Raw genomic sequence first — 26,189 nt, 5'->3', positions numbered from 1 at the left:
ATATATATATATATATATATATATATATATATATATATATATATATATATATATATATATATACAGTATATATGTATACACACATATATATATAATATATATATATACACAGTATATACATATATATATATATATATATATATATATATATATATATATATATATATGTATATGTATATGTGCATATGTGTACAGAGCCCGACGCCCGGCCAAATTGTTTTAACCCAATGCGGCTCCCGAGTCAAAAAGTGTGCGGACCCCTGAGCTAACCCATTGTTACACATAACTGTTATTACCGTCATTTTACACTAAGGCTCAGATTTTAAACATTGTAAAATGCTCACACAAACCCAAATGTGTTCTGATACCACATTACTTGACAGCCATTCCACGATGCATCGCACCACCGCCGCCTTCCAAATAAACAGCTTTGTTGCATATGAGAATTATCAGCTTTATTTGTTTCATTATATTATATTTGTGTTTTTACATAAAGAGACATATTTGTTTTACACATATAGATTATATGGTTCATTTCTATCTGTATATATGTACACCTTATTAAACACATTAACACCAAGAAAAATAAACACATTTACAGTGCAAAGATGTTCTTCAGCTCTTTTGGTCACTTACCTTTGGAAACCACAATCTGTTTTGTTTTGAATACATTTCTTTCTATTGCATCGTCGCTGCTTGCCACTCAAGCCGTTATTTGAACGTTTGGGCCTCTGAAGTGCACAGTTTGTGTGCGGTGATTGTCCAAACTCAAGCAAAAAGCAGCTTCAAATGACACAAAAACACACTTTTATGCTAAACATTGTGAGCTTTGGAGGGGGCAATAAGTGATTTTTTTTTTTTGCACTTAAATACCTGAAGAAAAAATACAGAGGCAGCATCAGTCCTATTTTTGTTCAACGTGAGTAAAAAAAAAAACATCTGAAGGGAAAAAAAGATGTATTTACAAAGTAAAACTGTCGTTTTGTTCAGATTAAATGCATATAAGTGACACTCAGCTGTACAGTCAGTGGGTAACCAGCCCAAGATGCATGCACTCGAGAGAATCTATGTACTAGTCATTTACAGTTCATTCTCGCTAAGATGCTGTACACAGGCTGAGGTAAAGCGGGTGTTTTGTGAGCCTAAAATGGAATAACGGAGGAGGGTTCCCACGCACGACACATATATTGCTGTTAAATCCGCATTCTATTCTCACAGATCGTGATGAGTTGTCTTTTCTTCGTACAAAACACAAATGGGTGTATCGTTTTTGTTCTGCAAAATACTGCTATAGCATCTATTCGTAGATAGAGGATGCCTGCACACAGAAGCACCTTGGATTAGAAAGTGAACTTCACACTATATCACTGAGCCTATAAGTGATTTTCTACATCGAGAGCGAAAAAGTGTACATTTTGGTATACAAGTTATTTAAATGTGTGATTACTAGGATTCACCTGCAAGTGTCGTCTTTTTTTTCTTCTTCTTCCATGCAGCCTGGTGACTAATCTATCGATGGCGACGCTTAAACACTGGTTCTCGAATGTTCTGGCGTTCAGTTGTCATGCTTTTGTGTTGGCGTGTGTGACGCGTTACCTACAATCAAGAAGGAGCAGATGGTCCTGCTACAGTACGTCTAATGCTACCGCTATTTCTGGCATGTGTAAAATGACAAAAAAAAAAAAATCCCAAACATGGTGAAAGGAAGCCATCAGGAACCACCTCAGCTTCTTCTCAGGTGTAGGAAGTTCTCCTCAAATTGCAAGCTTTGATCAGCCTGCTCTAAATGACACTAACAGCATGCATACTGCTTCTCTAGTAGGCTCCAGCTAATTCAATAACGTAAAGTTAGCGCCTCTTGTCGGTGTACCCACCGTGCATTCTCTTCACACACCACAAAGGAGCGCCGCCAGTGAGGAAGGCCGTACAGGAGGGGAAAAAGAAGCCGGGTCTTGGCTGCACAACCCCTCAGACGGACACAGGACAGCTGAGGACGCGGTCCTCCAACATGACGCTGACCACCAGGAAGACCAAGTAGAGCAGGAACATGATGGAGCCGAGCAACTTGCTCATGCGCCACTTGCAGGCGGCGATGGAGATGATGACGAAGAGGAGCATGAGGAAGAGGAGCACGATGGCGCAGAAGAGGCCGTTGGAGCTGACCGCTACAGGCTTCAGGCCGCTGAAGAAGGACCACATCAGCCAAGGAAACGGCAGTCTGCAAGCAAAAAATATTAGAAAGTCATCTTTGCTTTAGTCCTACCCCTGCAGGCAAGGCCGCCTTAATGCACAGGCTTACCTGGGCTGAAACCCAGGGGCCCCGATTTTGGCGGCGGAATTCACTGATCGTGTCGCGACTGTGTACTCTCTCTCTCAGCTGCGTTGTTTTTTCCTACTGCTCCAAGCGGGGCTCTAACCCACTACCCACTATTACTATTGAGCTAAAACCCAGGCGGTCTCCTTGAAGTTGACTGGCTTTTTATTGCACTCGCGTAGACGTGCACGCGCCTTTTACGAAAGCAGATGCTTTGGTCCAAATTTAGATTTTGTTTCCCAGACCATTTCAAATTTACTTTAGAAGGCTAAGTCCCCTTCGACTGCATCTCCAACCCGTCAGCCATGTTGTAGTTTTTAGCGCTTCCATATCGTATCTACTGACAGATATTAGTTATAACTATACGCTACTTTTTATTATAAATGGCAACAGGATTTTAGCATGCATGCATTCCGTGCATTGCATGGTGGGGGCCCCTCAGTACATCACTGACTTGCTATGCCCCTACTCTTCAGGGCGCAGCCTCCGGTTTTCAGGCCAGGGTCTTCTAAAGATCCCAAAAACTTGACCTTATGTGGTGTTCGGGTCTGTGGGACCCTTTTTCATTTTTTATAAAATAAAAATGATACAACTAATTAATTTTTCTAACTGAGACTCACTGACTTTGGCTCATTTTCTGTGAAGAACATATAACAGAATACATATTTAATGACCACACACCATACACCCCCCCTACACAATTCTATTACATAAAAGATGTCCGGGTCCACTGAACCCGGGGCTAATAGAAGTGTGGAAATTGACACACACACACACACACACACACACACACACACACACACACACACACACACACACACACACACACACACACACACACACACACACACACACACACACACACACACACACACACACACACACACACACACACACAAACACACACACACACATCAAACCTAGACAGGAGGAGGAGTGTAGGTACACAGAACATTAGAGGGTTAAATGTGCGAGAAAATGAGAGCAGACAGTGTTGACAAACAATGTTGCAACCTTGTGTGGGAACCGCAGGTGCAGAAACACAAAAGAAGAATCCCTGTGGGATGCAGAAACTGGCAGAGAAATTTTCCATGCGACGTTCATATTGTTGTTACTCAGCCAGCTTTTGTGATGTGATGGACCCGTTGCATTTTGTGGCTTTTAATGCCTCACAATCAAACACTTTTATGTTAAAATACTAAACAGATGTTTACCTTATCCCAATAAACATCTGTTCATTATTTTAACATAAAAGTGTTAAAATAAACACTTTTATGTTAAAATACTAAACAGATGTTTACCTTATCCCAATAAACATCTGTTCATTATTTTAACATAAAAGTGTTTGATTGTGAGGCATTAAAAGCCACAAAATGCAACGGGTCCATCAGACCCACAAACGCTGGCTGAGTAACAATATGAACATTACACAAGGGTTAAAACCCGTGGAGACCTGGCTTTCCAGGCTATAGCTCCCAGACTCTGGAACCATTTGCACCAGTCCCTCTGTGATCTTGACTGTGTTGAAACTTTTAAGAAATATTTGAAAACTTCTCTTTTTTGTAAATCTTGTAGTTAATGCACCTTTTAACTATCATTTTTAATCCACTTTGTATCCTTTTTATGATGTTGCCCCTGTTGTTTTAATTGAATTGTTGTTTTACTTCACCTATGTTTTGTACAGCGCTTTGTGATTTTATCTGTGAAAAGCGCTTTATGAATAAAATGTACTTACTTACTTACTTACTTACATGTGCACGCACGAGCCAGTCTGCCCCACAACAAGTGGATAGAGCACAAAAAGGAACTTATTGACAACAACTTTAGACTTCCACTGGATAAAAAAAAATGGCGAACTGGCGCAAAGCTCTTCGGGTAAGCCTCAACCGTATAAGACGATATCAGCTGACGTAACCAAGGCAAAATACGTCGCTAAACGCTCAAATTCCAGACGGGAAAGAGGCAAGAGTGCTTTATAGATTTCGCCGCAACGCCTCCATGTTTTGGATTCAAGTTTTCAAGAGTTATGGAGATTCAAATAAACGAAAACGGATACCAACAGGTAAGGCTGAGCGATATATCGAGTTTGTAAGATAAATCGATATACTTTTAAACAAGATATGAATTAAGAAAATATCGTAATATCGACATAATTTATTTCACGTTAAAATTACCAAACGCCGCCTATTTGTTGTGTTCCTTGTTCTCCCTCCTTCCAAAACGTGCTTGCACGTATAAGAACATCCATGATTGGTTGGTTGTTTACTATGATGAGTCACAATTGGTTAGAGACAGGCCAATCAGAGGCCATATATGGCGTACGTGTCTGACAGTCCACTTACATCGTTGACTGGGAATTAAAAAGTGCCTGCCTGCAAATGTATTTCTTTAACCGAGTTTGATACATTTTGTATTATTTGCACGGCTATGTTTTTTAATTTTACGTGGAAGGAATATTTTTCTATTTTATTTATGTTATGTAATTTTGCACTACTTAAACATTTTATTTTCTGTGCTGTTAATACCCATCTTGACTAACTGGGTTAATAAAAGTGCCACTGACCGTTTACAGTACAGTTGTCATTCACTTCAATTTCACTGAATCTCGTTCAAAAATGAATATCTTTATATGTATACTTTCACCGAAAAATCTATCGAGATATATATCGAATATCGAGTTTAAGTAAAAATATATCGAGATATACATTTTCGACCATTTCGCCCAGCCCTACCAACAGGTAAGAAAAGTTGGTTTTGCATAATATAACTCATTTAACTATTTTTAAGCACATTTTTAGTTAACCCAAATTTTTAATTTAAATTCATTTAAAAAAAGCAGTGTATTCATTTTATGTTTATGAATGCATATATTTTCTACAAGTGATAGAAAATGGATGGATGGAAAACATAATATGTTAGTTTTGTTAATTAGGAACAATAGATAAATGCTACATGATTGCTCTTATTGAATACATTTTGCAGAGAGGCACTATTTATGAGTATTTGTATGATTTTATAATATCAACCTGACGTATATACGGTAAGTGAATTATGAACAGTTCGTTAGCACCAATAATATGTTATTTTTGTTAATTAGGAACAATAGATAGATGCTACATGATTGCTCTTATTGAATACATTTTGCAGAGAGGCACTATTTATGAGTATTTGTATGATTTTATAATATCAACCTGACGTATATACGGTAAGTGAATTATGAACAGTTCGTTAGCACCAATAATATGTTATTTTTGTTAATTAGGAACAATAGATAAATGCTACATGATTGCTCTTATTGAATACATTTTGCAGAGAGGCACTATTTATGAGTATTTGTATGATTTTATATTATCAACCTGACGTATATACGGTAAGTGAATTATGAACAGTTCGTTAACACCAAAAAGGCTCAAGTCTTGCACCTGCATTAGGGGTGGTACAGGCTGGTCTCCCGCTGTTACATATGGGGTCGCCATAGCAACAGTGGAGATGCTTTTCTTTTCATGACAATATAGTATGTCAGTGTTTTTCAACCACTGTGCCGTGAGATACAGTCTAGTGTGCCGTGGGAGATTATGTAGTCGAGTGTCGGTGCTGTCTAGAGCTCGGCAGAGTAACCATGTTATTCTCCTCAATATCAGTAGGTGGAAGCTGGTAGCTAATTACTTTTGTAGATGTCGGTAACACGTCGTGTGAGACCACGATGGTTTGTCGTGATCACAATATGCAGACGACAGCGGGAGGCAGTGTGCAGGTAAAAAGGTATCTAATGCTTAAACCAACAATAAACAAAAGGTGAGTGCCCCTAAGAAAAGGCATTAAAAGTTAGGGATGGCTATGCAGAACAAAACTAAAACTGAACTGGCTGCAAAGTGAACAAAAACAGACAGCTGGACGACAGCAAAGACTTACTGTGTGTGGAGCAGCCGGCGTCCACAAAGTACATCCGTACATGACATGACAATCAACGCCAAAATAGGAGCGCAAGACAAGAACTAAAACACTACATACAGGAAAACAGCAACAAACTCAAAATAAGTCACGGCGTGATGTGACAGGTTCGTGACAGTACACCTACTTTGAGACAAGAGCTATACTGATGCATGATTAGTTATGGTTTGAATTCATATCCAACAATTGCGAGAACAACTTTTTACTGTCAATATCGGCTGCTGAGTTTAATTTTTTTTATGTTTTCTGCAGGTAGTGTGCCTCAGGATTTTTTCAATGAAAGAAATGTGCCTTGGCTCAGAAAAGGTTGAAAAACACTGTAGTATGGCATCGACATGCTTCAGAATTTTTAAAAAAACAATTGATACTTTGCAACCTCACTTCAGCGGAACAATCCTCACCCGACTGTGATGTCAAAGATGTTAGAGCCGACAGAGCTGGACACCGCCATGTCGCCCAGGCCCTTGCGTGCCACAATAACACTGGTGATGAGGTCAGGGATGGAGGTTCCAGCCGCTAATATAGTCAAACCCATAATCTCCTCCGTAATCCCGATGGTCTCTCCAACCTGCACAACAAAAAGACGGTAAATAAAATCTCATCTGTTGTTTCAGTTACCGTCAATTTCAAACAATATCTACCTGGTGAGCCCACCACACCATCAGGTAGGAGAAGGCCGCGATCCAGCAGATGGAGCCCAGGAAAGATATGGGGAAGAACTTCTTTGCCGACTAGCAAGGATTAAGAGAAGCAAGACATTGTTACAATTGTGCTTCCGTTTTTCAGGCGTAGGAGACGCACCGGTTTTCTGACGTCAGGCAGCGTGAGCCACAGGGGGAGGACGATAGGTATGATCAAAAGGTAGGTGAAGCGCTTGCGACCGGACTCGGGCCAGGACAGGCTCAGAGGCTGGTCGTCTTCCTCCTCGTCCTCAGCCTGAGGGGACGCAGAGATAACATTGAAACAGGATCACTCAACTCAATTGTAAATGTACTTTAAGTCAGTGGTCCCCAACCTTTTTGTAGCTGCGGACCGGTCAACGCTTGAAAATTAGTCCCACGGACCGGGGGGGGGGGGGGGATTTTTTTTCTTTTCTTTTTTTTTCATTTTTTTTTTCATAAAGAAATACAATCATGTGTGCTTACGGACTGTATCCCTGCAGACTGTATTGATCTATATTGATATATAATGTATATATTGTGTTTTTTATGTTGATTTAATTAAAAAAAAAAAAAAATGTATATATATTTTTATTTATTATTATTATTTTTTTTAAATTTCTTGTGCGGACCGGTACCAATCAGTCCGCGGACCGGTACCGGACCGCGGCCCGGTGGTTGGGGACCACTGCTTTAAATGAACATCTGTACAGTTTCAATATGATACATCACCTATTTTACATATTATTATTTGTTTTATTTCTATTTACTTGACAGGCATGTATTGCTGTTTATATCAATCTGCTGCAAAAACGCTAACAAAGATCCTTCATATTGTGTTTATATTGATATTATCTTGATGTTGTATGTACTTTATGTCATATTTGATTAATTATGGTACTTTTTCGTCACATATTGTTTGTCTTTGGTACACTAATGTGTATATTATAGGCCATTGGTTCTTTGTTTTATTTTTGCCAAAATATACATCTATTTTTATATTGCTCTTTTTATCTTTGGTATGAACATTAGTATGTAAACTCCAAGTTATTGTATTTTTTTTTGTTGCTGCTATTTTTGTACTACAAAATGTTACTATTGATCATGTTATACAGCATTGTAATATTTTGTTTTGTGATTGTGTGATGTTTTTTTGCCTGTACCCCAGGAAGAATAGTCTTCACTGCGGTGTAGACTAATGGGGATCCTTAATAAACTAAACTAAACTAAACTATACAACAGAAATGCTCTGATACTTTCAAAGACCTACTGCAAAAATGGTAGTCAAAGATTTTCTACGTTATCATTCACTTAAAGGGGAACTGCACTTTTTGGGGGGACGTTTGCCTATCGTTTTACAATCATTATGAGAGACAGAAACACACATGTCTTTTTGCTTTTAGGATTTTAAAGATAAAGGAAGTCTCCGTAGTAGTCTTCAAAGCCCTCTAAAACAACTTAAAAACCCTCCATCAACGTTTTGTATCCACACTGCAAATATATATATATGATGTAGTAACAGACACGTTCATAACGATATGTAATATGTACAATATTTACCTTATTTCGGTAATTTTAAGCAACATTCCGACTTCCCAAAACAAATGTGTGTCCTACTTCCGGAAACAAACGTGTGTTCTAATCATGGCAGACTTGGTAACAGACAATGTGGACAAATGAGGATTCACAACCTTATCTTTTTGAAGTTGAATATACGGAGGATGAACTGCTACTTCTAGAAGGGAGCACGAAGAGAGGGTGAAGCCTTGGAGCAGACAAAAACCGAGAGAGTGAGGTTTGTCGCCGTAAACGTGGAACTGGAGCCATGCTATTTTGACATAAATGGAGGGCTTACCCAACATAAACCGGAAAAAAACCTCTCCAGCCAGCTGGACCAAACGCACAACTGTCCATTGAGTAAGTCACTATAATAGTGTTCATGATACACGCAGCACGTCAAGCTCGTTAGTACAACTACAAATACACTTTCGAGCTAGCTGGGGAAAAAACATGAAATGTGGGCTACTACTTTACAGATACTGTAATATGATTGTTCATGTCTTTCAGTCAGTACAGATTGGTGTCCTACCTCATTGTGTTGTGCATTACAAACTGAACAGACATTTGGGTGCTGACGTAGAAGCTAGCTTATCTCTTGCCGTAGCTAGCTTTTGCGGCTAATGCCGCAGAATGCCGATGTGTTACTACGCCAGAAAAAGAGTTCCTCAGTGTTCGCTCTTACAATAACAATTTCGTTACAGCTTGGTTATTATACAGATTACGGAACGTAAATGAAGTATTGTTGACGGTTTTTGAATGCATTTTAAAGTGATTTAGAGGTAGACTTGATTACTCCTATTAGCTGCATTGCTAGCCATCTGGAACGAGACGATTTTTATAAAGTAAAAAAACCAAAACCTTTCGTGTTCTTGTCTCTCATAAGGAACGATAGGCAAAATTCCAAAAAAAGAGCAGTTCCCCTGTAAAGCCTGCAGGACAATGCTAATTAACAAACCCCATTTATTGTGTATATGTATATATATATGTATATATATATATATATATATATATATATATATATATATATATATATATTATATATATATATATATATATATATATATATATATATATATATATATATATATATATATATATATATATATATATATATATATATATATATATATATATATATATATATATATATATATATACACACATATACAGATCCCACACAAGGGGGTAGATTGGTCTATTTATATTGTGATTTGAGTCACTTTGGGAGTGCTACAGCGCCCCCTGTGGCGGCAGCGCGTCCCCTGCTTCCCAAATGCCAGATCCTTGGGGGCCCTTCCTGCCCCCGTGGGGCCTAACTAACTGCCAAGCTCAAAGGCTGGCACTGACACCAGGGAGGTGTGACATTAATGTATTTCCTATTATTTGTATATATTATTTCAATATGATGTATTTGTAGTATTGTACATTATTATATTTATTTATTGCATAAAACTCCTACCCCACTACCTCGATTACTAATATTACCTTTTTCTTCTCATTGCATTACTGTGTCCTGTAACATATTTGATCATTTAATTGGACTTAATGAATTTCATACATTTTAAGTATTTTATTATGTACATTTAATTGCCCCAGACTGTTTATTGCATGGGCCACTTTCTTCTTTCTTGCATGGCTTCTCTACTTCAGCACACAGTTGTTTGCATTCGTTAAAAAAGTTTTCAAAGGACATTGAAATGTTTTGATGTTAATTCCATCTTGATGTTCATCTAAGCTCCTTTAAATGAGTCGGGATGAGCCATTAATTCCCTCATCTTGCTATTTCCCCCCCTAATTTTCCCAAGGAAACAACTGCTGAGGCTTTAGTTTTCTTGTGGATATTCAAAAAGTGGACTGTTTGCTATGGAATTAATTAAATAAGCTCCGCTTCTTCTTACTGATGTTTGGACATGCATGCTGTAATGAGAAACTGTCAATATATGATGTGCCATATTGTAACTATTTTCCTGTTTGAAATAACCCTAATACCGTAACCATTTGTACACAATGGTGGTGGTGACTTTACAGTTTTGGTCGCAAACAGACATGTCTTCCATTTGACCTTCAACTTTGGAGCACTTGCCAGGAAAATCCTGGTGGGGATTGAACAATTGGCCCTGTGGCGGCAAATGAAGGTGTGAGCTGCTGCTGCTGCTTCTGCTGCACAGACAGGTGCACCGCAGGATGCAAGTCTAAAAATATCCACGCGTGGACACTCGCCATGCAAATAAACAGCAAAAACCCAGCTTCTTCTTGACATTCTGAAATAAAAACTTTTTCAACCTTGACATGCTAACATTTCGAAAGGTGAAGCTGACCCATACTTGCCAACCTTGAGACCTCCGATACCGGGAGGTGGGGGCGTGGTCGGGGGTGGGGCGTGGTTGGGGGCGTGGTTAAGAGGGGAATATATTTAAGCTAGAATTCACCAACTCAAGTATTTCATATATATATATATATATATATATATATATATATATATATATATACATATATATATATATATATATATATATATATATATATATATATATATATATATATATATATATATACATATATATATATATATATATATATATATATATATATATATATATATATATATATATATGTATGAAATAAAAAACGCTTAGAAGATGCGGCTAATAAGAGTCACCGTTGTAGCCTTCAAAACCCTCTAAAACAAAATGATTCCAAGATTTGTAAAAAAAAAAAAAAAAATGTATATTTAGTCGAGGTTTCTGTGGTTTATCCGTCATACAGTGCTCAATACCGGGGTAGAGCGGAATATACGTTAGGTCAGGAAAAAACACAGAGGCGATTTCATCCCTACAAGCCTGTTTCGCAGGTTTCCCTGCGAAACAGGCTTGTAGGGATGAAATCGCCTCTGTGTTTTTTCCTGACCTAACGTATATATATATATATATATATATCCATCCGTCCGTTTTCTACCGCTTGTCCCTTTTGGGGTTGCGGGGGATGCTGGAGCCTATATATATATATATATATATATATATATATATATATATATATATATATATATATATATATATATATATATATATATATATATATATATATATATATATATATATATATATATATATAATAGTGAATTCGCGCTATTAACAGTTTTACAGTGAAAAATCGCCTGAAAGAGTGGCAGCACATCACAGTAGCTCCTTTGACTTCCTTCATTTTACTTTGTTTTTGGTATTATTGTCAACTTTTCTAGCTTTTTTTTTTTATCACTTGTCTTTTCCATAAACCACTAATTATGGTTCTTGGGCCTTTTGTGTATTACTATGGTACATTTTGAGTCTACTTTATACCTTCATAATTTGGTACATTTTTAGTCTACTTTTTACCTGCATGCTATGTACATTTTTAGTCTACTTTATACCTGCATACTATGTACATTTTTAGTCTACTTTATACCTGCATACTATGTACATTTTTAGTCTACTTTATACCTGCATACTATGTACATTTTAGTGTACTTTATACCTGCATACTATGTAATGTTTTAGTCTACTTTATACCCGCATACTATGTACATTTTTAGTCTACTTTATACATGCATACTATGTACATTTTTAGTCTACTTTATACCTGCATACTATGTACATTTTAGTGTACTTTATACCTGCATACTATGTAATGTTTTGTCTGCTTTATACCTGCATACTATGTACATTTTAGTCTACTTTATCCCTGCATACTATGGTACATTTTTAGTCTACTTTATACTTGCATACTATGTACATTTTAGTGTACTTTATACCTGCATACTATGTAATGTTTTGTCTACTTTATACCTGCATACTATGTACATTTTAGTGTACTTTATCCCTGCATACTATGTACATTTTTTTCTACTTTATCCCTGCATACTATGGTACATTTTTAGTCTACTTTATCCCTGCATACTATGGTACATTTTTAGTCTACTTTATATCTGCATACTATGGTACATTTTGAGTGTACTTTATACCTTCATAATTTGGTACATTTTTAGTCTACTTTTTACCTGCATGCTATGTACATTTTTAGTCTACTTTATACCTGCATACTATGTACATTTTTAGTCTACTTTATACCTGCATACTATGTACATTTTTAGTCTACTTTATACCTGCATACTATGTACATTTTAGTGTACTTTATACCTGCATACTATGTAATGTTTTAGTCTACTTTATACCTGCATACTATGTACATTTTTAGTCTACTTTATACCTGCATACTATGTACATTTTAGTGTACTTTATACCTGCATACTATGTAATGTTTTGTCTGCTTTATACCTGCATACTATGTACATTTTAGTCTACTTTATCCCTGCATACTATGGTACATTTTTAGTCTACTTTATACTTGCATACTATGTACATTTTAGTGTACTTTATACCTGCATACGATGTAATGTTTTGTCTACTTTATACCTGCATACTATGTACATTTTAGTCTACTTTATCCCTGCATACTATGTACATTTTTTTCTACTTTATCCCTGCATACTATGGTACATTTTTAGTCTACTTCATCCCTGCATACTATGGTACATTTTTAGTCTACTTTATATCTGCATACTATGGTACATTTTGAGTCTACTTTATACCTTCATAATTTGGACATTTTTAGTCTACTTTTTACCTGCATGCTATGTACATTTTTAGTCTACTTTATACCTGCATACTATGTACATTTTTAGTCTACTTTATACCTGCATACTATGTACAGTTTTAGTCTACTTTATACCTGCATACTATGTACATTTTAGTCTACTTTATACCTGCATACTATGTAATGTTTTAGTCTACTTTATACATGCATACTATGTAAATTTTTAGTCTACTTTATACATGCATACTATGTACATTTTTAGTCTACTTTATACCTGCATACTATGTACATTTTAGTGTACTTTATACCTGCATACTATGTAATGTTTTGTCTGCTTTATACCTGCATACTATGTACATTTTAGTCTACTTTATCCCTGCATACTATGGTACATTTTTAGTCTACTTTATACTTGCATACTATGTACATTTTAGTGTACTTTATACCTGCATACTATGTAATGTTTTGTCTACTTTATACCTGCATACTATGTACATTTTTAGTCTACTTTATACTTGCATACTATGTACATTTTAGTCTACTTTATACCTGCATACTATGTAATGTTTTAGTCTACTTTATACATGCATACTATGTAAATTTTTAGTGTACTTTATACATGCATACTATGTACATTTTAGTCTACTTTATACCTGCATACTATGTACATTTTAGTGTACTTTATACCTGCATACTATGTAATGTTTTGTCTGCTTTATACCTGCATACTATGTACATTTGAGTCTACTTTATCCCTGCATACTATGGTACATTTTTAGTCTACTTTATACTTGCATACTATGTACATTTTAGTGTACTTTATACCTGCATACTATGTAATGTTTTGTCTACTTTATACCTGCATACTATGTACATTTTAGTCTACTTTATCCCTGCATACTATGTACATTTTTTTCTACTTTATCCCTGCATACTATGGTACATTTTTAGTCTACTTTATCCCTGCATACTATGTACATTTTTTTCTACTTTATCCCTGCATACTATGGTACATTTTTAGTCTACTTTATACCTGCATACTATGGTACATTTTTATCAGTGGCGTGCGGCGAGGTTAATGTCTGGTGAGGCACGACTGCATCATCACAGTCAGATTTACAAACATATGAACCTGCAGTGCAGGTGTACCTAATGTTGTGTCCCTGCGGTCGTTCGCGGCTCCTGCAGCGCGAGCATTGTTGTTTTTTTGGCTTCTTGTTAAGTGACTTTTTTTGGGTGGATTCGGTCTTGCACGTGGAGGGTTTGGGTGTGGGCTTTGGTTGGTGTGGCCGCGGCGCTCCCGTCGGGCGCTGCATTCTGCGGCGGAGGTGCTTGGCACCAGGAGTCGGGGTTATTATGAGACGAGCCTCACACAGTGTGTCTTCGCAGCAGAGTTTTATGAATGCTCAGCACTAAAAATACGTTACACACATACAGTTGTTGACAAAATACACTGTACATTATATACCTCAGCTAACTAAACTATGGAAATGTATAATATAATTCATATAGCAATACGGTCTCACTGCACAGCAGGCCAGCAGTTAGCCGAGTCATTGCGCACAATCCATGTTGAGGCACAACGCAGTCACGTGCCTCAACTGGCTGCTGATCACCGCACCGTCTCTTCTCAGTATTCGAACGGCAAATGTGAAAATAAAAATAAAAAATAATCTAGAACTGGTGAAGTTAAATGGAAAATAACTTTAGTATAATCACTGGATACATATAACAATTTAATTATTATTTTTTTCTTTTTACTTTTTTTTTCTTTCCATGATGGCAGGTGAGGCCCCGCCTCCCCTGCCTCTAGTGACGGCACGCCACTGATTTTTAGTCTACTTTATACCTGCAAACTATGTACATTTTTAGACTACTTTATACCTGCATACTATGGTACATTTTTAGTCTACTTTATACCTGCATACTATGGTACGTTTTTAGACTACTTTATACCTGCATACTATGGTACATTTTTAGACTACTTTATACCTGCAAACTATGTACATTTTTAGACTACTTTATACCTGCATACTATGGTACATTTTTAGTCTACTTTATACCTGCATACTATGGTACGTTTTTAGTCTACTTTATACCTGCATACTATGTACATTTTAGTGTACTTTATACCTGCATACTATGTAATGTTTTAGTCTACTTTATACCTGCATACTATGTACATTTTAGTCTACTTTATCTCTGCATACCATGGTACATTTTTAGTCTACTTTATACCTGCATACTATGTACATTTTAGTCTACTTTATCTCTGCATACCATGGTACATTTTTAGTCTACTTTATACCTGCATACTATGTACATTTTAGTGTACTTTATACCTGCATACTATGTAATGTTTTAGTCTACTTTATACCCGCATACTATGTACATTTTTAGTCTACTTTATACCTGCATAATTTGGTACATTTTTAGTCTACTTTATACCTGCATACTATGGTACATTTTTAGTCTACTTTATACGTGCATACTATGTACATTTTTAGTCTACTTTATACCTTCATACTATGGTACGTTTTTAGTCTACTTTATACCTGCATACTATGTACATTTTAGTGTACTTTATACCTCCATACTATGTAATGTTTTAGTCTACTTTATACCCGCATACTATGTACATTTTAGTCTACTTTATCCCTGCATACTATGGTACATTTTTAGTCTACTTTATACCTGCATAATTTGGTACATTTATACCTGCATAATTTGGTACATTTTTAGTCTACTTTATACCTGCATACTATGGTACATTTTTAGTCTACTTTATACCTGCATACTATGTACATTTTTAGTCTACTTTATACCTGCATACTATGGTACATTTTTAGACTACTTAATACCTGCATTATCCTTTCCATCCTTTGTAACTGAGCTACTGTGTGGAACAATTTCCCTTGTGGATCAATAAAGTTTGTCTAATCTAAGTCTAAGTCTAAGTGAACTATTTTGCAACAGCACCATCTTCTGGATATGCAGGTGCACTGCTTCTTTCTGCCCTTGATGAGAGGTTACACGACCCTATCGTAGCTCACTTTTTTTCTAAATATACATTTTGGCACAAAAAGAGGATGACGCATCAGTTTCATAACATAAGTCAGCATGGGAGCAAAAGGCCATTTCCTCCCCTGTCTTTCTATCCTATCAAGTCTTTTCTTACTGTTTCACCCTCTTGGCCCGCCGTGCCGTTCATGGGCGGGGTCACCTCCACCTGCACGCTGGAGCTGTTTGGCAGGTTTTTGTCTGTGCACAGATGGAAAAAAATGACCCAATTAGTGCATCAGAATTAGGAAAAAAAAATCTTCTTTTGAAGACGAGCAGACAAAAGAACATGTTAATGCGGCGCTGTTAACATAATAACTGGCTTTGATTGCGCCGCCTTGAGCACACAACGTGGCCGTGAAATCACCTCCTTGTGGCCCTCCTCCTTGCCTTTCAAGTGACACGCGTGCATACATGATGACTGATGTAAGTAAAGCCAGGCCGGCCTTCATCTCCTTACCTGCACGGCTCGCGACGCCATTGGCCTTCTCGCTGTCCTCCACTTGGCATTTCTTTTTAGCGATCTTGTGAAGAATGGACGCTTTCTCACGGAATTTCCCTGCAAAACAGCACAAAAAACAGCCCGCTGCGGTTAGAACCCGGCGTCCCGTGGATGCTGACGCCACTGGAGTGTCCCGGAAGGGACAAACCCAGAAAACTGCTAACAGTTGATATGTGACGAATTTAGTACCAATGATTGTCACACACACACTAGGTGTGGTGAAATTTGTCCTCTGCATTTAACCCATCCCCCTGTTCACCCCCTGGGAGGTGAGGGGAGCAGTGAGCAGCAGCAGCAGTGGCCGCACCCGGGAAGCATTTTTGGTGATTTAACCCCCAATTCTAACCCTTGATGCTGAGTGCCAAGAAAGATTAAGATTAAGATTAAAGTACCAATGATTGTCACACACACACTAGATGTGGTGAAATTTGTCCTCTGCATTTGTCCCATCCCCTTGGGGAGCAGTGGGCAGCAGCGGCGCCGCGCCCGGGAATCATTTTGGTGATTTAACCCCCAACTCCAACCCTTTGTTGCTGAGTGCCAAGCAAGGAGGTAATGGGTCCCATTTTTGTAGTCTTTGGTATGACTCGGCCGGGGTTTGAACTCACGTCCTACCGATCTCAGGGCGGACACTCCATCCACAAGGCCACTGAGCAAATCATATCATCATACACTGATATGACCTGGCAACGTCTTCGTTTTTTTTTTTTTTTTTTTAGTATGTCAGAAAGCTAAGACGTGATGTCGGATGTTTGTGGAACATGAAAGGCAACGTAGAAGGACACGACTAGCCCTACTGTATGTGTCCACTCTAACGAGAATCAAGGAAACCGCAAAAAGCCGCTGCCTGACCAGGCCTCAGAAAATCTGCAGAGACTCCTCCCACCCCCACCAAGGACTGTTTTCACTGCTGGACTCTAGAAAGAGGTTCCGCAGGTTCTGCAACAGCTTCTTCCCTCAGGCCATAAGACTCTTGAACGCATCACAATAATCCCCTCAATTCCACCCCCAAACGGATTAACTCGCTGGAATATAAAGACAATATAACATACATCCGTAAACGTGGATGCATATGCAAAAGTGCAATATATTTATCTGTACAGTAATCTATTTATATCTGTACCTTATTGCTCTTTTGTCCTGCACTACAATGAGCTGATGCAGCGAAATGTCGTTCTTATCTGTACTGTAAAGTTCAAATTTGAATGACAATAAAAGGAAGTCTAAGTCTAAGTCTCTAAGACAAGACAATTGTCACAATTAATCAAATTGTGATCACGATTTTTGCCGCCGCGATTAAATTAAGGTGATGATCGGCAATATCAACATTTAAAAAGCAATCAAATCAAGCACTTTTATAACAAGCAGTCCACCAACTACCGGCGGCTAACGAGAGATTAGGGCTTCATTAAGCAGTGTGACGTGGAAGCCAGCCGTAGCTAACAATCCAAATTAAAGTTAAAGTACCACTGATAGTCACACACACACTAGGTGTGGTGAAATTACCCTCCGCATTTGACCCATCCCCTTGTTCCACCCCCTGGGAGGTGAGGGGAGTAGTGCGGAGCAGTGGTGGCTGCGCTCGGGAATCATTTTGGTGATTTAAACCCCAATTCCAAGCCTTGATTCTGAGTGCCAAGCAGGGAGGTAATAAGTCCCATTTTTATAGTCTTTGGTATGACTCGGCCGGGGTTTGAACTCACGACCTATAGAGTCATGGTCGCTCACAGAGCCGACGCCACGCCAAGCCCCAACAAAGAGCCACACAAGCAGGGCTGCCCGAAGTCCAGACAACTGCAAAAGCAACCTTGCACCAAGCGACCCCGAATTCATCAACTTCTCCAAAGACGGCGAAATAACGAATGCAATAACGTTTATTTGGTCAAAGCCACGTGTTCTATGTATACTGCGAGCAGCACTGAGTTCCTCGTAGGATGTGCTTTTTCCTCCAGTCTTTTTTTTTTTGTCATTTGTTTGCACTTGAAGATTGCACTCTGCAACGGCATATCTATTTTTAGTCAGCCCTTTGTCTTGGGTAAATTGTATTTTATTACTTATTTTTATTCTGACTTCTATTTGAAAATGAAAACCTTGTCATGGTGGCTAAATCATCAAAGGAAAAAATAAACGTTTGTCCATCAAAAGTGACAACAACTCTTTTTATTATTTTTGTTAGGGATCAAGCTACTTTCTGGTTTGAGGAAAATGACGTAAGTTTACACAGATTTTAATTGGGAATTGTTTAGGGGTTTTTTGTGTGTATGATCAAGGGGTGTCAAAACGTACGGCCCGTGGGACGGGTAAGGCCCGCGAACAGGTTTAATCCAGCCCGCAGGATGAGTTTGCTCAGTATAGAAATGAGCCGACATTTTTGAATGAAAGAGATTGCTGTTCTAAATGTGTCCACTAGATGTCGCAATAGCAATTATTTGTATCTTTGTAGATGATGCTACATATGTACAAAAAAATAAACCACATGATGGTAGTGCACCAGTTGAGGAAAATGAGCAAACTACATAAATAACATCCTGTAATTTTTTTTATTCTTATCTTGATAGATTGAAAATTAACACCAATGAGTTGACTGATGAACATTATCACATCATTTATTCAGAAAGTATTATGATGAAACATTATGATTTGTACATTTTCAGAATGTGCTTGTTCTATTTTTAAACAGAGAAAACAATCTGAAGTGGTCTTTATTTTTAAGTTATCGTGCCATGATTTTACCAGTCCGGCCCACTTGGGAGTAGATTTTTCTCCATGTAGCCCCCCATCTAAAATGAGTTTGACACCCCTGTTGTAACTAACCACAGTTAGTTGATACTTACTTGGTGGGTACTCAGCTTTGTTTGTTTTGTTCAGAAAAAGCAAAAAATAAGATTTATTTAGCCTCTTTTGAAATCCAGATTGGTCCTAAATTTCAAGGAGTTATTGCTCAGAACAGAAAAAAAGAAAAAACGAAAGGGAAGTTTTGTGTAAAGGATACACAATGAGGGTTTTTTATTTATTTAATTATTGCACCAAATGTTCCCACGTTTTTGCTCCGTATAAAGTTTCACACAAATCGTTTGTCTGGTTTTAGCGGAACCCTGCTCACTAACAATCTGTGTTGAAAATTTAACTCGTCAGCATTAAAAAAAACGTTTGGTTTGTTAAACAAATGCAACATAGGAGATTTTGTCTGGGAACACCTCAGGATTCCCGACGAGGAGCTAGTCTGGCCTTCTCTGCTTAGGCTGCTGCCCCCGCTACCCGACCTCGGATAAGCAGAAGGAGATGGATGGATAGATGGAGATTTGGTTTTAAATTTTCTTTTTCTTTTTTCAGAAATGTTTTATCGACATCCAGCATCAGACATTCCTATCCATTACATCAAATTTACATACGTCATATATCTATTGTCTACCCTCAATGTCAAAATATTTGTTTGTTTATAACCCAACGATGCCAACACCCCCCCTCCCAAAAAAAAAGAAAACAGCAAGAAAACAAAATAATAATAATATTTACAGATGAATCAGTTAAATAATAAAAAAAAAGAAATAATAATAATAATGATAATAATAATACATTAATAATAATAATAATCAGAAACAAAATGAAAGAATATAAACAGATAGTACGTCTTTTTTGTGTTTATCATTTTTATCGAGATTTGCACCACATTTCAGAGTTTTTGCTCAGAACAGAAAACCAGACAAATACCACTTCTGCACCTGCACAAGCACCAATAAAGGAGGTTCTGTTTGAAGTATGCATAATGAGGAGATTTCTTTGGCATTTCCAAACATTATATTATATTTGCTTCGTACAAAATTTAATACAAGTCGGTTTTTGCTTAATCCTGCTAGTAGTAACACAGGGATGTCAAACCTTCGGCCCGCGGGCCGGATTAGGCCCGTGAACAGGTTTTATCTGGCCCACGTGATGAGTTTGCCAAGTAGTAAAATGAGCTGCATTTTTTTAATGAAAGAAACTGCTGTTCTAAATGTGTCCACTGGATGTCACAATAGCAATTCTGTTAGGACTAGCAAGAGGTACAAAATAAAGCGTAGCTGCGGCTCCTCTCCCTCGACCCAAATAAAACTTAAAGCCTGCCGTTTTATGTCTTCTGCTTCGAACACATCGTTATTTGGCACCCTTACTCCCCCATAATGTCTCTGTCAAAAATGAGAAAACTTGACCCTGTTGATTAGTTTTTACCTCCGTTTCTTACGGTTTGTTGAGTTAGCATTGTATTGATACATGGACATGACAAAGGAGGTATTTGATACTTAGAAGAATTTACATGTTGTGTTTTTTGTTCAATCCCAGAAAGACTGTGATTTAAAGTTGAATCCTGGCTTTGTAGATACACTGAGACCAAGTCTACCTCCAAATTCTTCCGGACAACCTAAAAACATAATATACATTTTTTTTAAATGAAAGAAGATGTTGTGATGCCCTAAAATATCGACGTACTCATAGTAGTATCAACTAGATACGTGCCTGTACTAGTATCATTACAGTGAATGTCAGGTGTAGATCCACCGATGGCGTTTGTTTACATTTTGACGCTGGTGAACTACGGTGTGTAGTGAAGCATGTTTAGCTATTCATCGTCCTGCAGGGATGATACTTGTAAGAAACTTACTCCCCCATAATGTCTCTGTCAAAAACGAGAAAACTTGACCCTTTTGATTAGTTTTTACCTCCGTTTCTTACGGTTTGTTGAGTTAGCACTGGATTGATACGTGGACATGACAAAGGAGGTATTTGATACCGAGAAGAGTTTACATGTTGTGTTTTTTGTTCAATCCCAGAAAGACTGTGATTTAATGTTTAATCCTGGCTTTGTAGATACACTGAGACCAGGTCTAAGCTCGTTGTGTTTTTGAAACTGCATCAATTTCTTCAGAATTTTCAACAAACTTGAAGTGTTTTGATTATTTGTGATTTGTACATTTTCAGACAGTAAAACAAAGAGAACAACCTGGAGTTGTCTTTATTTTTAAGTTATCATGCCATGATTTTACCATTCCGGCCCACTTGGGAATAGACCTTCCTCCAAGCGGCCCCTGAGCTAAAATGACTTTGACACCCCTGTAGTAACAAATGGTGCCTAAAACAATACTAACTTAAAAAAGTGGTGCTCTCGTGCGAATGACGGGGACATGTGTCTTCAATCTTGGCTGGGCAACAGCGGTCGATGGACTAACTGGAAAGCGTTGACGCGCCTGAAATTGAAATGGCTCATCAATGGAACGCCATGACCTTTCCTCTTACGTAAGCCATGAGCCGCACACGCGAGCCTGCCCGTGGTAACTTAACGTCCGTCCTTCATATAACCAACAGCCTATTGCAGTCAGTGAGGAATATTGCTGTTGATGTTTGGAGGTTTTCTTTTTTTTTCAGTTTTTAGTGGGCTGATTTGTCAGTGACACGTCGATATGCGCTCCCCCGGACCATGTCAACACACGTCTGCGACCTTCCAGCAAAATCATTAAGCACCACCAGCCTTCGCCACATGTCCTCTATCGCAGTGGTCCCCAACCTTTTTGTAACTGCGGACTGGTCAACGCTTGAAAATTTGTCCCACGGATCGGGGGGGGGGGGGGGTATTTATTTTATTTTTTTATTTTTATTTTTTTGTCATAAAAAAATACAATCATGTGTGCTTACGGACTGTATCCCTGCAGACTGTATTGATCTATATTGATATATAATGTAGACTGCATTGCTCTATATTGATATATAATGTAGACTGTATTGATCTATATTGATATATAATGTAGGCCCGGTACCAATCGATCCACGGACCGGTACCGGGCCGCGGCCCGGTGGTTGGGGATCACTGCTCTATCACACTCAAACGCACACCATTCTGTCATTTGTGTTGTTTTTTTAACAACTCTTCTATCTTTAGCATATGTTTGTGTTGTTGGAAACAAGTCTTCATACGACAGCTGAATCATCGTCATCTCACACATTACTCCATGCCGTCATTCGGATGAGGATGCCCGTGACTCAGGGTTTATTTTAATGGTGGGTGTGAGCTTTTTGTCTCGGTTAGAATTATTTTTTTTTATGTTGAAGGGATCCATAACCTGTATGATGAAAAGGCAAATACAACACCAGCAATAAGCACACATAAATGTATCAATATTATAAAAAAGATACATAGAAAACCAAAAAATCAGTAATCTAATTATTATTTGTATTTACTATACATACATGTAATATTTGCTTTAAAAGGCAGCCATTTAACTGACCAACTAATACATATTTTACAGTAGCTTATATTATTTTGAATTTTGAGCATTTTGATATTAGCGTTAAAGGCAGCCATATTTGACAACAAGCATGATTAAACGTGCTAGCGTGCTCTTACTGCCTTCCCTTTCTCAATTTAATCTAGATTTTTATTTGTTTATTGTTTTATATTTTTGTATCTCATCCACTTTATAAAAAAATAAATAAAAACATTATATGCACATAAACTTGGGCTGTCATCCTATTAAAATATTGTCTCATGATTAATCGCATTTTGTCCATAGTTAACTTGAAATTATTAATGATTAATCGCTGATAGATATCATTTTCCATCATTAATAAGCGTACCATAATTTTTAAAACTATGACTGGACAATATGTTTGCTTCAAGGACATGTTTAATGAACATTATGCTTTTTTCAAACAGCTCAACACAAAATGTACGTAAAGACACTTTTAGTAACAATAAAAAAATGGTGTATCCCCCCCCGACAGAATTTTAATTCCTGGCACTGCTGTAGGAGCACTTTCATTCCGAAGGGAGGAGCTCGGTACCAGTTTTTGCGCATTTATAAACAAACTGTGTATTAAGATCATGGTTTGATTGTCGAAGAGGTTTGATAATGTAATTTGTAATATTTGTACCAGAATAAAGGCTTAATGGTATTCATATCGCTGCATGACAGTATCTTAACCTTCTTTATTTATCAATAAAGCGTAATATTCAGCCTGCTAAACATCAACCAGAACATGTTATACTCCTCAACTGATGTACTGGCATTTATTTAGATAGAAGTATTATAGATAACATGTTTGACAAAAGCATGAACGTATTGTAAGCCCAACGTTTTTTCTTCCTGCTGAGCTTTTATCCCATCTCATTAAACCAGTTACAGTAACAATGGACATGTTATGTTATCACTGCACTAAACTGTAATCCAAACACAGAAGTTTGAATGCAAGCGCTCCAACAGGCATTTGCTGCAGAGATGACGGATCGCGGTCATCGTGGACGAAAAGGGTAATGTGCTACTTTTTTTTTCAGCAGTAACTGAACGCAGTTAAATTTCCCCACGCTACGGAATTCACAGAGAGTCAGACAGGCCGCATGCATGTTAAAATTAGCGCCTTTAAAGGAAATTATAGTTAACTTGTTACTGACAGCCCTAATATAAACACTTCGATATTTGCTTTAAAGGCAAACATAGTCCACAAAAAACATGAGTTAACCTGCCAGCATGCTAACTATGTTTAGTTATCTCCCCTTTTGTCCATTTGATATACAGTCGTGGTCAAAAGTTGACATACACTTGTAAAGAACATAATGTCAAGGCTGTCTTGAGTTTCCAATCATTTCTACAACTCTTATTTTTTTGTAAAAGTGATTGGAGCACATACTTGTTGGTCACAAAAAACATTCACGAAGTTTGGTTCTTTTATGAATTTATTATGGGTGTACTGAAAATGTGACCAAATCCGCTGGGTCAAAAGTATACATACAGCAATGTTAATATTTGGTTACAAGTCCCTTGGCAAGTTTCACTGCAATAAGGCGCTTTTGGTAGCCATCCACAAGCTTCTGGTTGAATTTTTGACCACTCCTCGTGACAAAATTGGTGCAGTTCAGCTAAATGTGTTGGTTTTCTGACATGGACTTGTTTCTTCAGCATTGTCCACATGTTTAAGTCAGTACTTTGAGAAGGCCATTCTAAAACCTTAATTCTAGCCTGATTTAGCCATTCCTTTACCACTTTTGACGTGTGTTTGGTGTCATTGTCCTGTTGGAAAACCCAACTGCGACCGAGACCCAACCTCTGGGCTGATGATTTTAGGTTGTCCTGAAGAATTTGGGGGCAAACCTCCTTTTTCATTGTCTCTTTTACTCTCCGTAAAGCACCAGTTCCATTGGCAGCAAAACAGGCCCAGAGCATAATACTACCACTACCATGCTTGATGGTAGGTGTGGTGTTCCTGGGATTAAAGGCCTCACCTTTTCTCCTCCAAACGTATTGCTGGGTATTGTGGCCAAACAGCTCAATGTTTGTTTCATCTGACCACAGAACTTTCCTCCAGAAGGTCTTATCTTTGTCCATGTGATGTCAGATGAAACAAAAATTGAGCTGTTTGGCCACAATACCCAGCAATATGTTTGGAGGAGAAAAGGTGAGGCCTTTATTCCTAGGAACACCATTCCTACCGTCAAGCATGGTGGTGGTAGTATTATGCTCTGGGCCTGTTTTGCTGTTATATTAACATTGCTGTATGTATACCTTTGACCCAGCAGATTTGGTCACATTTTCAGTAGACCCATAATAAATTCATAAAAGAACCAAACTTCATGAATGTTTTTTGTGACCAACAAGTATGTGCTCCAATCACTCTATCACAAAAAAATAAGAGTTGTAGAAATTATTGGAAACTCAAGACAACCATGACATTATGATCTTTACAATTGTATGTAAACTTTTGACCACGACTGTATATACTTATGAATTTATTGTTTTGTTTCCTGGTATATTTGTATCAACTACAAAATAATAGCATATACTACGCATGAACACTTGAATATTTGCTTTTAATGTGGCCTTTTTTAACAAGAAAGGTGAAGGTGAATACTTACTATCTTAAAACGTACCTATCTTATAACTAATTTCTATACAATAGCCTTTAAATAGACCCCCCTTTTAGACCAGTTGATCTGACGTCGCTTTTTTTGCTCTGCCCCCCTCTCCTGCATGGAGAGGTTATTAGGTGACCACAGATGATTCGCTAGCTGTTCAAAGTCGGGACCCGGGGTGGACCACTCATCTAAGCATCAGTTGGGGACGTCTCTGCGCTGCTGACTTGTCTCCACTCAAGATGATCCCCTGCTGGCTCCGCTATGGACTGGACTCTCACACTATTAACTAGATCCACTCGACGTCCATTGCACCGGTCGCCCAGGGGGGTGGGGGTCCCCACATCTGCGGTCCCCTCCAAGTTTTGTCATTGTCATCCCATTGGGTTGAGTTTTTTCTTGCCCTGATGTGGGATCTGAGCCGAGGATGTCGTTGTGGCTTGTGCAGCCCTTTGAGACACTTGCGATTTAGGGCTACATAGATAAACTTTGGTTGATTGATTGATTGATTGATACTGGCATTAACTTGCTCTCACTTAAATGCAAAAACGACAACGACTATGGTTTAATATGTCAGCTTTTTACTGCTTTTTAATGTTCAGGAGTCTATTCCTGTTCACATTTAGGGAAATAGATGCG

General features: G+C 37.9%; 1 protein-coding gene across 9 annotated transcripts in view; it reads right to left on the bottom strand.

Annotated features, from left to right (window-relative positions):
* Positions 1-414: 414 nt before the first annotated feature.
* LOC133662195 (sodium/potassium/calcium exchanger 2-like) overlaps positions 415-26,189 on the bottom strand; it is a 96,432-nt gene continuing 70,657 nt past the window's right edge. For all 9 annotated transcript variants that reach the window (XM_062065955.1, XM_062065956.1, XM_062065957.1 and 6 more), the window contains 6 exons: positions 16,634-16,732; positions 16,292-16,374; positions 7,067-7,201; positions 6,907-6,996; positions 6,667-6,833; positions 415-2,218 (listed from right to left, as the gene is read on the bottom strand). In XM_062065955.1, the coding sequence (XP_061921939.1) occupies positions 1,969-2,218; positions 6,667-6,833; positions 6,907-6,996; positions 7,067-7,201; positions 16,292-16,374; positions 16,634-16,732 (824 nt within the window). In that variant the 3' untranslated portion in view covers positions 415-1,968. The remainder of the gene's footprint in view (positions 2,219-6,666; positions 6,834-6,906; positions 6,997-7,066; positions 7,202-16,291; positions 16,375-16,633; positions 16,733-26,189) is intronic.

Source organism: Entelurus aequoreus, linkage group LG12 (genome assembly GCF_033978785.1).
Source record: "Entelurus aequoreus isolate RoL-2023_Sb linkage group LG12, RoL_Eaeq_v1.1, whole genome shotgun sequence".
In the NCBI taxonomy this organism is placed as follows: Eukaryota; Metazoa; Chordata; class Actinopteri; order Syngnathiformes; family Syngnathidae; genus Entelurus; species Entelurus aequoreus.
The sequence above is the reverse complement of the archived record's forward strand: the minus strand, read 5'-3'. Positions and strand labels throughout refer to the sequence as shown.